At 39.7% G+C, this 17,471-nt stretch overlaps 1 protein-coding gene across 1 annotated transcript in view; it reads right to left on the reverse strand.

The window, feature by feature from the left end:
- The window catches only part of LOC143246174 (gamma-aminobutyric acid receptor alpha-like), a 317,756-nt gene that overhangs the window by 26,846 nt on the left and 273,439 nt on the right, over positions 1-17,471 (reverse strand). The window contains exons 3-4 of the mRNA XM_076492385.1: positions 16,220-16,579; positions 14,171-14,289 (exon numbers count right to left, since the gene is read on the reverse strand). Coding sequence (XP_076348500.1) covers positions 14,171-14,289; positions 16,220-16,275 — 175 coding nt within the window. The 5' untranslated portion in view covers positions 16,276-16,579. The remainder of the gene's footprint in view (positions 1-14,170; positions 14,290-16,219; positions 16,580-17,471) is intronic.

Below are 17,471 nucleotides of genomic sequence, written 5' to 3' on the forward strand. Positions count from 1 at the left end.
ACCTGGTCCTGCTGTCTACTTTACCAGCATGACGTTCTCATTACCTGATCCTGCTGTCTACTTTACCAGCATGACGTTCTCATTACCTGATCCTGCTGTCTACTTTACCAGCATGACGTTCTCATTACCTGATCCTGCTGTCTACTTTACCAGCATGACGTTCTCATTACCTGATCCTGCTGTCTACTTTACCAGCATGACGTTCTCATTACCTGGTCCTGCTGTCTGCTTTACCAGCATGACGTTCTCATTACCTGGTCCTGCTGTCTACTTTACCAGCATGACGTTCTCATTACGTGGTCCTGCTGTCTACTTTACCAGCATGACGTTCTCATTACGTGGTCCTGCTGTCTACTTTACCAGCATGACGTTCTCATTACGTGGTCCTGCTGTCTACTTTACCAGCATGACGTTCTCATTACCTGGTCCTGCTGTCTACTTTACCAGCATGACGTTCTCATTACCTGATCCTGCTGTCTGCTTTACCAAAATGACGTTCTCATTACCTGATCCTGCTGTCTACTTTACCAGCATGACGTTCTCATTACCTGGTCCTGCTGTCTACTTTACCAGCATGACGTTCTCATTACCTGATCCTGCTGTCTACTTTACCAGCATGACGTTCTCATTAACTGATCCTGCTGTCTGCCTTACCAGCATGACGTTCTCATTACGTGGTCCTCCTGTCTACTTTACCAGCATGACGTTCTCATTACCTGATCCTGCTGTCTACTTTACCAGCATGACGTTCTCATTACCTGGTCCTGCTGTCTACTTTACCAGCATGACGTTCTCATTACCTGATCCTGCTGTCTGCCTTACCAGCATGACGTTCTCATTACCTGATCCTGCTGTCTGCTTTACCAGCATGACGTTCTCATTACGTGGTCCTGCTGTCTACTTTACCAGCATGACGTTCTCATTACCTGGTCCTGCTGTCTGCTTTACCAAAATGACGTTCTCATTACCTGGTCCTGCTGTCTGCTTTACCAAAATGACGTTCTCATTACCTGATCCTGCTGTCTGCTTTACCAGCATGACGTTCTCATTACCTGGTCCTGCTGTCTACTTTACCAGCATGACGTTCTCATTACCTGGTCCTGCTGTCTGCCTTACCAGCATGACGTTCTCATTACCTGGTCCTGCTGTCTGCTTTACCAGCATGACGTTCTCATTACCTGGTCCTGCTGTCTGCTTTACCAGCATGACGTTCTCATTACCTGGTCCTGCTGTCTGCTTTACCAGCATGACGTTCTCATTACCTGATCCTGCTGTCTACTTTACCAGCATGACGTTCTCATTATCTGGTCCTGCTGTCTACTTTACCAGCATGACGTTCTCATTACGTGGTCCTCCTGTCTACTTTACCAGCATGACGTTCTCATTACCTGATCCTGCTGTCTACTTTACCAGCATGACGTTCTCATTACCTGGTCCTGCTGTCTACTTTACCAGCATGACGTTCTCATTATCTGGTCCTGCTGTCTGCTTTACCAGCATGACGTTCTCATTACCTGATCCTGCTGTCTACTTTACCAGCATGACGTTCTCATTACCTGATCCTGCTGTCTACTTTACCAGCATGACGTTCTCATTATCTGGTCCTGCTGTCTACTTTACCAGCATGACGTTCTCATTATCTGGTCCTGCTGTCTACTTTACCAGCATGACGTTCTCATTACCTGATCCTGCTGTCTACTTTACCAGCATGACGTTCTCATTACCTGATCCTGCTGTCTACTTTACCAGCATGACGTTCTCATTATCTGGTCCTGCTGTCTACTTTACCAGCATGACGTTCTCATTATCTGGTCCTGCTGTCTACTTTACCAGCATGACGTTCTCATTACCTGGTCCTGCTGTCTACTTTACCAGCATGACGTTCTCATTATCTGGTCCTGCTGTCTACTTTACCAGCATGACGTTCTCATTACGTGGTCCTCCTGTCTACTTTACCAGCATGACGTTCTCATTACCTGATCCTGCTGTCTACTTTACCAGCATGACGTTCTCATTACGTGGTCCTGCTGTCTACTTTACCAGCATGACGTTCTCATTACCTGGTCCTGCTGTCTGCTTTACCAAAATGACGTTCTCATTACCTGGTCCTGCTGTCTGCTTTACCAAAATGACGTTCTCATTACCTGATCCTGCTGTCTGCTTTACCAGCATGACGTTCTCATTACCTGGTCCTGCTGTCTGCTTTACCAGCATGACGTTCTCATTACCTGGTCCTGCTGTCTGCTTTACCAGCATGACGTTCTCATTACCTGGTCCTGCTGTCTGCTTTACCAGCATGACGTTCTCATTACCTGGTCCTGCTGTCTGCCTTACCAGCATGACGTTCTCATTACCTGGTCCTGCTGTCTGCTTTACCAGCATGACGTTCTCATTACCTGGTCCTGCTGTCTGCTTTACCAGCATGACGTTCTCATTACCTGGTCCTGCTGTCTGCTCTGCTTTACCAGCATGACGTTCTCATTACCTGGTCCTGCTGTCTGCTTTACCAGCATGACGTTCTCATTACCTGGTCCTGCTGTCTGCTTTACCAGCATGACGTTCTCATTACCTGGTCCTGCTGTCTGCTTTACCAGCATGACGTTCTCATTACCTGGTCCTGCTGTCTGCTTTACCAGCATGACGTTCTCATTACCTGATCCTGCTGTCTACTTTACCAGCATGACGTTCTCATTATCTGGTCCTGCTGTCTGCTTTTACCAGCATGACGTTCTCATTACCTGGTCCTGCTGTCTGCTTTACCAGCATGACGTTCTCATTACCTGGTCCTGCTGTCTGCTTTACCAGCATGACGTTCTCATTACCTGATCCTGCTGTCTACTTTACCAGCATGACGTTCTCATTATCTGGTCCTGCTGTCTACTTTACCAGCATGACGTTCTCATTACCTGGTCCTGCTGTCTACTTTACCAGCATGACGTTCTCATTACGTGGTCCTGCTGTCTACTTTACCAGCATGACGTTCTCATTACCTGATCCTGCTGTCTACTTTACCAGCATGACGTTCTCATTACGTGGTCCTCCTGTCTACTTTACCAGCATGACGTTCTCATTACCTGGTCCTGCTGTCTACTTTACCAGCATGACGTTCTCATTACGTGGTCCTCCTGTCTACTTTACCAGCATGACGTTCTCATTACCCGATCCTGCTGTCTACTTTACCAGCATGACGTTCTCATTAGCTGGTCCTGCTGTCTACTTTACCAGCATGACGTTCTCATTACCTGATCCTGCTGTCTACTTCACCAGCATGACGTTCTCATTACGTGGTCCTCCTGTCTACTTTACCAGCATGACGTTCTCATTACCTGATCCTGCTGTCTACTTTACCAGCATGACGTTCTCATTACGTGGTCCTGCTGTCTACTTTACCAGCATGACGTTCTCATTACCTGGTCCTGCTGTCTACTTTACCAGCATGACGTTCTCAGTACCTGGTCCTGCTGTCTACTTTACCAGCATGACGTTCTCATTACGTGGTCCTGCTGTCTACTTTACCAGCATGACGTTCTCATTACGTGGTCCTCCTGTCTACTTTACCAGCATGACGTTCTCATTACCTGGTCCTGCTGTCTACTTTACCAGCATGACGTTCTCATTACGTGGTCCTCCTGTCTACTTTACCAGCATGACGTTCTCATTACGTGGTCCTCCTGTCTACTTTACCAGCATGACGTTCTCATTACCTGGTCCTGCTGTCTACTTTACCAGCATGACGTTCTCATTACGTGGTCCTGCTGTCTACTTTACCAGCATGACGTTCTCATTACGTGGTCCTCCTGTCTACTTTACCAGCATGACGTTCTCATTACCTGGTCCTGCTGTCTACTTTACCAGCATGACGTTCTCATTACGTGGTCCTGCTGTCTACTTTACCAGCATGACGTTCTCATTACGTGGTCCTCCTGTCTACTTTACCAGCATGACGTTCTCATTACCTGGTCCTGCTGTCTACTTTACCAGCATGACGTTCTCATTACCTGATCCTGCTGTCTACTTTACCAGCATGACGTTCTCATTACGTGGTCCTGCTGTCTACTTTACCAGCATGACGTTCTCATTACCTGATCCTGCTGTCTGCTTTACCAGCATGACGTTCTCATTACGTGGTCCTGCTGTCTACTTTACCAGCATGACGTTCTCATTACCTGGTCCTGCTGTCTACTTTACCAGCATGACGTTCTCATTACCTGGTCCTGCTGTCTACTTTACCAGCATGACGTTCTCATTACCTGATCCTGCTGTCTACTTTACCAGCATGACGTTCTCATTACCTGATCCTGCTGTCTACTTTACCAGCATGACGTTCTCATTATCTGGTCCTGCTGTCTGCTTTACCAGCATGACGTTCTCATTACCTGGTCCTGCTGTCTGCTTTACCAGCATGACGTTCTCATTACCTGGTCCTGCTGTCTGCTTTACCAGCATGACGTTCTCATTACCTGATCCTGCTGTCTACTTTACCAGCATGACGTTCTCATTATCTGGTCCTGCTGTCTACTTTACCAGCATGACGTTCTCATTACCTGGTCCTGCTGTCTACTTTACCAGCATGACGTTCTCATTACGTGGTCCTGCTGTCTACTTTACCAGCATGACGTTCTCATTACCTGATCCTGCTGTCTACTTTACCAGCATGACGTTCTCATTACGTGGTCCTCCTGTCTACTTTACCAGCATGACGTTCTCATTACCTGGTCCTGCTGTCTACTTTACCAGCATGACGTTCTCATTACGTGGTCCTCCTGTCTACTTTACCAGCATGACGTTCTCATTACGTGGTCCTCCTGTCTACTTTACCAGCATGACGTTCTCATTACCTGGTCCTGCTGTCTACTTTACCAGCATGACGTTCTCATTACGTGGTCCTGCTGTCTACTTTACCAGCATGACGTTCTCATTACGTGGTCCTCCTGTCTACTTTACCAGCATGACGTTCTCATTACCTGGTCCTGCTGTCTGCTTTACCAGCATGACGTTCTCATTACATGGTCCTGCTGTCTACTTTACCAGCATGACGTTCTCATTACGTGGTCCTCCTGTCTACTTTACCAGCATGACGTTCTCATTACCTGGTCCTGCTGTCTACTTTACCAGCATGACGTTCTCATTACCTGATCCTGCTGTCTACTTTACCAGCATGACGTTCTCATTACGTGGTCCTGCTGTCTACTTTACCAGCATGACGTTCTCATTACCTGATCCTGCTGTCTGCTTTACCAGCATGACGTTCTCATTACGTGGTCCTGCTGTCTACTTTACCAGCATGACGTTCTCATTACCTGGTCCTGCTGTCTACTTTACCAGCATGACGTTCTCATTACCTGGTCCTGCTGTCTACTTTACCAGCATGACGTTCTCATTACCTGATCCTGCCCTCTACTTTACCAGCATGACGTTCTCATTACCTGGTCCTGCTGTCTACTTTACCAGCATGACGTTCTCATTACCTGATCCTGCTGTCTACTTTACCAGCATGACGTTCTCATTACGTGGTCCTGCTGTCTACTTTACCAGCATGACGTTCTCATTACCTGATCCTGCTGTCTACTTTACCAGCATGACGTTCTCATTACGTGGTCCTGCTGTCTACTTTACCAGCATGACGTTCTCATTACCTGGTCCTGCTGTCTACTTTACCAGCATGACGTTCTCATTACCTGATCCTGCTGTCTACTTTACCAGCATGACGTTCTCATTACGTGGTCCTGCTGTCTACTTTACCAGCATGACGTTCTCATTACCTGGTCCTGCTGTCTACTTTACCAGCATGACGTTCTCATTATCTGATCCTGCTGTCTACTTTACCAGCATGACGTTCTCATTACGTGGTCCTGCTGTCTACTTTACCAGCATGACGTTCTCATTACGTGGTCCTCCTGTCTGCTTTTACCAGCATGACGTTCTCATTACCTGATCCTGCTGTCTACTTTACCAGCATGACGTTCTCATTACCTGGTCCTGCTGTCTACTTTACCAGCATGACGTTCTCATTACGTGGTCCTGCTGTCTACTTTACCAGCATGACGTTCTCATTACCTGGTCCTGCTGTCTACTTTACCAGCATGACGTTCTCATTACCTGATCCTGCTGTCTACTTTACCAGCATGACGTTCTCATTACCTGGTCCTGCTGTCTACTTTACCAGCATGACGTTCTCATTACCTGGTCCTGCTGTCTACTTTACCAGCATGACGTTCTCATTACCTGGTCCTGCTGTCTACTTTACCAGCATGACGTTCTCATTACCTGGTCTTGCTGTCTACTTTACCAGCATGACGTTCTCATTACCTGGTCCTGCTGTCTACTTTACCAGCATGACGGTCTCATTACGTGGTCCTGCTGGCTACTTTACCAGCATGACGTTCTCATTACCTGATCCTGCTGGCTACTTTACCAGCATGACGTTCTCATTACCTGGTCCTGCTGTCTACTTTACCAGCATGACGTTCTCATTACCTGGTCCTGCTGTCTACTTTACCAGCATGACGTTCTCATTACGTGGTCCTGCTGTCTGCCTTACCAGCATGACGTTCTCATTACCTGATCCTGCTGTGCCAGTCTCACCAACGGTCCGCCACCCCACCTATTCAAATAACCACGTTTATCGCGCAGGCTAAACCTGGCACTTCCTTACACCCATCTATAACCCGGATCCTAGTGGTATTCTTCTCCAGTACGTCAACGCCTTCAGACCTATCATACTTTTGTGAGCCGTGGAATACTCAAATTCATATCAAATGTTCACCAACAAACCTTTTCTCTGTTTTCCTCAGAGAAATGCACCATTTCATTCAACCGAGTGAAATCAAATGCGCTATTGAAAGCCAAACCAATTATAGGCCGTGCACCGAATCTACTCGAAAACCTCCAGACAAGCTACCAACTTCATGAAAATAGTAACAACCGTTAAACATGTTGATTCTACGCGAGGGTTGCTATTATTACATCGTTCATTAGAGTGCCGAACGTCCCCACCGTCGCTCAATCAATCCTTGGATATCCAAGCAACCAGAATCTGTTTCGCCACCTAACATATCATCTAATCCGCTCTTCCAACCCCTACAGTCTCAAATCGTCTCTTCTGAAGCCACCATCCTACTCAACTCAAACATTCACCATGAAGATCGACAACCATACTCAGACAGCCGACGATACGACCGCCGATCATGTTCAGAACAAGTCTCAGTTTCTCAACAAATTCACTCAGATGTCATCTATTACACCTCGCTCGGAGACGCCTTCCCAGATGCAAACTACACAAGTTACCCACTCGGATAAGTCAACAAGCTTCCTACCATCTCTCAAGCTATTCAAACTAGAATACACAGAAGACATAAATTTTCCCAGACGACTAAAGACGACGGAGAATTTACCTGTGCTAGTTCTAGAACCCCAACCTGGAGTTTCGTCGCACAGTACAGTGGACTCACCACCTCTCTATGGCTTTCACAAGTTAAGGAAAATGCTAGATCTTTATTGTGACTCGGGCTGTTTTTTCTCCTAGTGCGACCCCCCACTCTTATGTTGTAAGCAAAACTGGCACTAGCTTAATCCCGACCGCCCTGCTGGACCCTAAGTCATGTATCGGCCGTTGATTTTGTGGTATTCGCACGTAACCCGTGTGTGTCTGGTGTCAGTTTGTCGGTTTTTCGTCTTCTTTGCTTGCTCAGGGTTCGCACCATATATATGGATCTGTTCGTCCATCACGGTTTCTTCTCTCATTGTTATCGTTTATATAATTTTACATTATTTTATTTCTTTTATTTATCTTTTTTTATTCTCTCTCTTTTCGGGTAGCTGCTTCATATCCTAAAATCACGAGTGGGTCGAAGAGAAAGGCCATCTTTCTGAGCACCCCGGTTATCTCTATCCCTAGGGATAAAGAACTTCAAGTCGAAATACCTGTCAGTTTTGTTGTTTGTCTAGTGTTACAAACTACATCACTATCTCTCTAGTGTTTTAAACAACATCACTATTACTATAGTGTTATAAACAACACCACGATTTCTCTAGTCATATAAACCACACCACTGTGTCTATTGCATTATAAACCACATCGCTATTTGTATAATATGTAAACCACAATACTATTTCTAATGTATTGTAAACCGCACCACTATTTGTCTACTGGCATAAACCACATCACTATTTGTCTAGTGTTATAAACCACATCACTATTTGTCTGGTATTATAAACCACATCAGTATTTCTATAGTGTTATAAGCCACAGCACTATTTGTCTGGTATTATAAACCACATCAGTATTTCTATAGTGTTATAAAGCGCACCACTATTTGTCTACTGGCATAAACCACATCACTATTTCTCCAGTGTTATAAACTACTGTTACTATAGTACTATAAGCCAATGTTACTATAGTACTATAAACCACTGTTACTATAGTGTTATAAACCACTGTTACTATAGTACTATAAACCAGTGTTACTATAGCGCCATAAACCACTGTTACTATAGTGCTATAAACCAATGTTACTATAGTACTATAAACCTCTGTTACTATAGTGCTATAAACCACTGTTACTATAGTGCTATAAACCAATGTTACTATAGTGCTATAAGCCACTGTTACTATAGTGCTATAAGCCAATGTTACTATAGTACTATAAACCAATGTTACTATAGTGCTATAAATCACTGTTACTATAGTGCTATAAGCCAATGTTACTATAGTACTATAAACCACTGTTACTATAGTGTTATAAACCACTGTTACTATAGTACTATAAACCAGTGTTACTATAGCGCCATAAACCACTGTTACTATAGTGCTATAAACCAATGTTACTATAGTACTATAAACCTCTGTTACTATAGTGCTATAAACCACTGTTACTATAGTGCTATAAACCAATGTTACTATAGTGCTATAAGCCACTGTTACTATAGTGCTATAAGCCAATGTTACTATAGTACTATAAACCAATGTTACTATAGTGCTATAAATCACTGTTACTATAGTGCTATAAGCCACTGTTACTATAGTACTATAAACCACTGTTACTATAGTACTATAAACCACTGTTACTATAGTACTATAAACCACTGTTACTATAGTACTATAAACCACTGTTACTATAGTGCTATAAACCAATGTTACTATAGTGCTATAAGCCACTGTTACTATAGTGCTATAAACCAATGTTACTATAGTGCTATAAATCACTGTTACTATAGTGCTATAAACCAATGTTACTATAGTGCTATAAACCACTGTTACTATAGTACTATAAACCACTGTTACTATAGTGCTATAAACCACTGTTACTATAGTACTATAAACCACTGTTACTATAGTGCTATAAACCACTGTTACTATAGTGCTATAAGCCACTGTTACTATAGTGCTATAAACCACTGTTACTATAGTGCTATAAACCACTGTTACTATAGTGCTATAAACCACTGTTACTATAGTGCTATAAACCAATGTTACTATAGTGCTATAAACCACTGTTACTATAGTACTATAAACCACTGTTACTATAGTGCTATAAGCCACTGTTACTATAGTGCTATAAACCACTGTTACTATAGTGCTATAAACCACTGTTACTATAGTGCTATAAACCACTGTTACTATAGTGCTATAAACCACTGTTACTATAGTGCTATAAGCCACTGTTACTATAGTGCTATAAACCACTGTTACTATAGTGCTATAAACCTCTGTTACTATAGTGCTATAAACCAATGTTACTATAGTACTATAAACCACTGTTACTATAGTGCTATAAGCCACTGTTACTATAGTGCTATAAACCACTGTTACTATAGTGCTATAAACCACTGTTACTATAGTGCTATAAGCCACTGTTACTATAGTGCTATAAATCACTGTTACTATAGTGCTATAAGCCACTGTTACTATAGTACTATAAACCACTGTTACTATAGTACTATAAACCACTGTTACTATAGTGCTATAAATCACTGTTACTATAGTACTATAAACCACTGTTACTATAGTGCTATAAAACACTGTTACTATAGTGCTATAAACCTCTGTTACTATAGTGCTATAAACCAATGTTACTATAGTGCTATAAGCCACTGTTACTATAGTACTATAAACCACTGTTACTATAGTGCTATAAACCAATGTTACTATAGTGCTATAAACCAATGTTACTATAGTGCTATAAACCAATGTTACTATAGTGCTATAAGCCACTGTTACTATAGTACTATAAACCACTGTTACTATAGTGCTATAAACCAATGTTACTATAGTACTATAAACCACTGTTACTATAGTGCTATAAACCAATGTTACTATAGTGCTATAAGCCACTGTTACTATAGTACTATAAACCACTGTTACTATAGTGCTATAAATCACTGTTACTATAGTACTATAAACCACTGTTACTATAGTGCTATAAACCACTGTTACTATAGTGCTATAAACCACTGTTACTATAGTACTATAAACCAATGTTACTATAGTGCTATAAACCAATGTTACTATAGTACTATAAACCACTGTTACTATAGTGCTATAAACCAATGTTACTATAGTGCTATAAACCACTGTTACTATAGTGCTATAAACCACTGTTACTATAGTGCTATAAACCACTGTTACTATAGTGCTATAAGCCACTGTTACTATAGTACTATAAACCACTGTTACTATAGTACTATAAACCACTGTTACTATAGTGCTATAAACCACTGTTACTATAGTACTATAAACCAATGTTACTATAGTACTATAAACCACTGTTACTATAGTGCTATAAACCACTGTTACTATAGTACTATAAACCACTGTTACTATAGTACTATAAACCAATGTTACTATAGTACTATAAACCACTGTTACTATAGTACTATAAACCACTGTTACTATAGTGCTATAAACCACTGTTACTATAGTGCTATAAACCACTGTTACTATAGTGCTATAAACCACTGTTACTATAGTGCTATAAACCACTGTTACTATAGTGCTATAAACCACTGTTACTATAGTACTATAAACCACTGTTACTATAATGCTATAAACGACTGTTACTATAGTACTATAAACCAATGTTACTATAGTACTATAAATCACTGTTACTATAGTGCTATAAACCACTGTTACTATAGTACTATAAACCACTGTTACTATAGTGCTATAAGCCACTGTTACTATAGTGCTATAAACCAATGTTACTATAGTACTATAAACCAATGTTACTATAGTGCTATAAGCCACTGTTACTATAGTGCTATAAACCAATGTTACTATAGTGCTATAAACCACTGTTACTATAGTGCTATAAACCACTGTTACTATAGTGCTATAAACCACTGTTACTATAGTACTATAAACCACTGTTACTATAGTGCTATAAACCAATGTTACTATAGTGCTATAAACCAATGTTACTATAGTACTATAAACCTCTGTTACTATAGTGCTATAAACCACTGTTACTATAGTACTATAAACCAATGTTACTATAGTGCTATAAACCAATGTTACTATAGTGCTATAAGCCACTGTTACTATAGTGCTGTAAGCCACTGTAGTATACATTACACCACTAATAACGTGATCTGTAATTTGTGTTAGTACCAACACCACCCGTCCTGATATACATTACATCACTAATAACGTGATTTGTACTTTGTGTTAGTACCAACACCACCCGTCCTGATATACATTACACCCCTAATAACGTGATCTGTAATTTGTGTTAGTTCCAACACCACCCGTCCTGATATACATTACATCACTAATAACGTGATTTGTAATTTGTGTTAGTACCAACACCACCCGTCCTGATATACATTACACCACTAATAACGTGATCTGTAATTTGTGTTAGTTCCAACACCACCCGTCCTGATATACATTACACCACTAATAACGTGATCTGTACTTTGTGTTAGTACCAACACCACCCGTCCTGATATACATTACACCACTAATAACGTGATCTGTAATTTGTGTTAGTACCAACACCACCCGTTCTGATATACATTACACCACTAATAACGTGATCTGTAATTTGTGTTAGTACCAACACCACCCGTTCTGATATACATTACACCACTAATAACGTGATCTGTAATTTGTGTTAGTTCCAACACCACCCGTCCTGATATACATTACATCACTAATAACGTGATCTGTAATTTGTGTTAGTACCAACACCACCCGTCCTGATATACATTACACCACTAATAACGTGATCTGTAATTTGTGTTAGTTCCAACACCACCCGTCCTGATATACATTACACCACTAATAACGTGATCTGTAATTTGTGTTGGTACCAACACCACCCGTCCTGATATACATTACACCACTAATAACGTGATCTGTAATTTGTGTTAGTACCAACACCACCCGTTCTGATATACATTACACCACTAATAACGCGATCTGTAATTTGTGTTAGTACCAACACCACCCGTTCTGATATACATTACACCACTAATAACGTGATCTGTAATTTGTGTTAGTACCAACACCAGCCGTCCTAATATACATTACACCACTAATAACGTGATCTGTACTTTGTGTTAGTACCAACACCACCCGTCCTGATATGCATTACATCACTAATAACGTGATCTGTAATTTGTGTTAGTACCAACACCACCCGTCCTGATATACATTACATCACTAATAACGTGATCTGTACTTTGTGTTAGTTCCAACTCCACCCGTCCTGATATACATTACACCACTAATAACGTGATCTGTACTTTGTGTTAGTTCCAACACCACCCGTCCTGATATACATTACACCACTAATAACGTGATCTGTAATTTGTGTTAGTACCAACACCACCCGTCCTGATATACATTACACCACTAATAACGTGATCTGTAATTTGTGTTAGTACCAACACCACCCGTTCTGATATACATTACACCACTAATAACGCGATCTGTAATTTGTGTTAGTACCAACACCACCCGTTCTGATATACATTACACCACTAATAACGTGATCTGTAATTTGTGTTAGTACCAACACCAGCCGTCCTAATATACATTACACCACTAATAACGTGATCTGTACTTTGTGTTAGTACCAACACCACCCGTCCTGATATGCATTACATCACTAATAACGTGATCTGTAATTTGTGTTAGTACCAACACCACCCGTCCTGATATACATTACATCACTAATAACGTGATCTGTACTTTGTGTTAGTTCCAACTCCACCCGTCCTGATATACATTACACCACTAATAACGTGATCTGTACTTTGTGTTAGTTCCAACACCACCCGTCCTGATATACATTACACCACTAATAACGTGATCTGTAATTTGTGTTAGTTCCAACACCACCCGTCCTGATATACATTACATCACTAATAACGTGATCTGTAATTTGTGTTAGTTCCAACTCCACCCGTCCTGATATACATTACATCACTAATAACGTGATCTGTAATTTGTGTTAGTTCCAACTCCACCCGTCCTGATATACATTACACCACTAATAACGTGATCTGTAATTTGTGTTAGTACCAACACCACCCGTCCTGATATACATTACATCACTAATAACGTGATTTGTACTTTGTGTTAGTACCAACACCACCCGTCCTGATATACATTACACCACTAATAACGTGATCTGTAATTTGTGTTAGTTCCAACACCACCCGTCCTGATATACATTACATCACTAATAACGTGATCTGTAATTTGTGTTAGTACCAACACCACCCGTTCTGATATACATTACACCACTAATAACGTGATCTGTAATTTGTGTTAGTACCAACACCACCCGTTCTGATATACATTACACCACTAATAACGTGATCTGTAATTTGTGTTAGTACCAACACCAGCCGTCCTAATATACATTACACCCCTAATAACGTGATCTGTAATTTGTGTTAGTTCCAACACCACCCGTCCTGATATACATTACATCACTAATAACGTGATTTGTACTTTGTGTTAGTACCAACACCACCCGTTCTGATATACATTACACCACTAATAACGTGATCTGTAATTTGTGTTAGTACCAACTCCACCCGTCCTGATATACATTACACCACTAATAACGTGATCTGTAATTTGTGTTAGTTCCAACACCACCCGTCCTGATATACATTACATCACTAATAACGTGATCTGTTCTTTATTAAAACTTACCGCCAAAATCCGGCCTTAGATGATTGTCATATCCCTCAAGTAAACCATCCAGCAGTTCAGAAATTTTCTGGTTAGCTGTTGCGTTGACAAGAAGTGTTCTGTCTTCTGCTAAAGTTGACCTGAATATTTCATCAAATAATGGTTACTACGGTCACCAGCTTTGATGAAATTAAACTGGCAGAATAATTTACTTAATATTAACTAATGATCTAGTTACACAGATAGAAAGTTTATCTTATTGTTGACTAATGATCTAATTACATTGTTAAAATGTTTATATTATTGTTGACTGACGATCTAATTACAACGGTAGAAAGTTTATCTTATTGTTGACTAATGATCTAATTACATTGTTAAAATGTTTATATTATTGTTGACTAATGATCTAATTACATTGTTAAAATGTTTATATTATTGTTGACTGACGATCTAATTACAACGGTAGAAAGTTTATCTTATTGTTGACTAATGATCTTATTACATTGTTAGAATATTTATCTTATTGTTGACTGACGATCTAATTACAACGGTAGAAAGTTTATCTTATTGTTGACTAATGATCTAATTACATGTATGGAAAGTTTACCTTTCTGTTGACTAACGATCTAATACATATATAGAAAGTTTACCTTATTGTTGACTAACGATCTAATTACATATATAGAAAATTTACCTTATTGTTGACTAACGATCTAATTACATATATAGAAAGTTTACTTTAATGTTGACTAATAATCTAATTACATATATAGAAAGTTTACCTTATTGTTGACTAATAATCTAATTACATATATAGAAAGTTTACCTTACTGTTGACTAATGGTGGCCCTATTTTGATCCTAAGTTGAACTTATTTTGATTAACGATCTAATTACCACAGCAGCATGTTGACCTAACGAACTAATTACTTCAGTAAAAGGTTTACCTTGTTGTTATTTATTGCCTTGATATATGATTTATCATCACTTTTCTAAACATTTGTGGGGCCCGGCATGGCCATATGGTTAAAGTGCTTGGCTCGTACTCTGAGAATCGCGGGTTCGAATCTCCGTCCCATCAAATATGTTCGCCCTTTCATTCGTGGATGCGTGATGATGTGATATTCAATCCCAGTATTCGTTGGTAAAATAGTAATCCAAGATTTGGCGGTGTGTTATGAAGACTATTTGCCTTCCCTCTGTCTTTCACTGCTAAATTAGGGACCACTAGCGTAGATAGCACTTGTATAAATTTGCACAAAATTCAAAACGAACCCAGTAATTTGTGGATGAGGGCGTTGTTCTATATGGACATATATTCTGAGCCCTTGTTGTTCTAAGTACCTTAATCTTCCCCAAGAAGACTGAGACATATATTCAGTCATAACTATCTATCTGATCACTGTTGGGTCGAATTGTTGGAAGTTTTTCATAAACCAATTACACTATCCGGAACACAATTCCAGGTGACGCTAACTTTAATTATTCATCCAAAGTGAAATTAGCGCTGGGTACATCCAGTATCAGGGATAACATTATGAAAAGTAAATTCAGTAAAGAACCCCTATATGACTACGTTTGACTATTATAGCTTTTTGAAATATTCTGACGAATAAGAATTCAAGCAAAATTTGTAAGTATAATGATTTTCAGTCCTTAACTGTTCACTTGTCTTGAACTAATAGGTGTAAGATATCACATATTTAGGCTTACTTTGAAGAGATAATTTTAAACCGTCACTCATTTAGGCTTAAGATCAAAAGACAGGTGTAAAGTATTATACAGTTAGGCGTACCTTACAGTTGAATGTAAGATATCACAAGTTTAGTATTTTTTTGAAGAGATAAACGTCATACAGTTAGATATACCTTGAAAAGATGGATGAAAGTTATCGCATTTTTTGGCTTCCTTTGAAGAGATAAATGTAAAACATAACACGATTAGGCCTACCTTGAACATGTGAATGTAAGTATCACTTGTTGAGCCTTTCGTTGAAGAAATAAACTAACTTGCCACACAGTTAGGCTTACCTTGAAAAGATGGAGGAATGTTGTTACATGTTTAGGCCTACCTTGAACAGATAGACGTAAGGTATCCCCATATTATGGCATGCGTTATGTGGCACATCCAGACTGAATAGCTTATGTGTAATCTATTTGTGTGAGAATACTCTAAGACTATCTGTAACAGCAAGAACTCGAACTTGCAAGTCCGTGTTTTCCAGGGTAACAATATCTCAAAGTAACATTGGCCCTAAAAAGATATCCATCTGTCTTGGGAATATGTACTAATTTCTTGATAGAAGACCTTTGAAGTGCACCACTTTTGAGGTCAGTATTGTAAAAACCGTCCTTCTTGGCTACTTTACTGAAGTCAGTATCTGGTAGATAAAACAACTAGTTGCGTCATACAAGGATGTTTAGTCCAAAACCTAGAACAGAAATAACTGTGTAAAGGTGCAGGTATAAATACCATATTAAGTTTAATATTGGTGATTTCACTAAGTACTTTATAATATTTTATTATGTAAAATGAAAAGTACATATATGTGCAACTGGTCGAAACAATCGAGGAAAATTAAAGTAGTAAATCCGATGTTTCAAACATTTCACGTTTACGGTGTGTAAGGAATACTGTGTTTTAAAATTAAAACAAGTTAGCTCAAATAACGTTTAAAATCCAAAACGTATTTCTGTGTTACAACATACACTAGTTTGGAATTTACAGAACAGACGTGTTGGACAAGAACACAAAAACACAGTTCACGAACCACATCGGTAAGGAAGTCTTGTGACAACACGTGTTTTTTGTTGTTTTCTTCGAGAGATGTCATAGTGAAATATTAAGTGTGGACACATTTTAAACTTTTGTTATTCTAGTGACATTTAAATATAATTTTCTGTTGTATACAGAACTTGTATTTTAAATATAAGTTACATGGCTCATACAGGATCCAAGGATTCTCTAAAATATTTCTTGTGATTCCATGTCTACACATCGTTATCAACATAAACATACTATACTGAAGATACATACAACTCAGTTAACTACATCAAACTAAATCTAATAGAACATAAATACAATAAACACAAACTGCTTAATATAATACAGCCTAGATAATTACAATAAACACGAGTTACTTGATACAATACAACCTATATAATTATAATAAACACGAACCACTTGATACAGTACAGCCTAGATAATTACAATAAACACAAGCTGCTTGATACAATACAGCCTAGATAATTACAGTACACACGAACCACTTGATACAATACAAGCTAGATAATTACAAAACATATGAACCGCTTGATACAATA

Source organism: Tachypleus tridentatus, chromosome 3 (assembly GCF_004210375.1).
Source record: "Tachypleus tridentatus isolate NWPU-2018 chromosome 3, ASM421037v1, whole genome shotgun sequence".
NCBI classification, from domain to species: domain Eukaryota; kingdom Metazoa; phylum Arthropoda; class Merostomata; order Xiphosura; family Limulidae; genus Tachypleus; species Tachypleus tridentatus.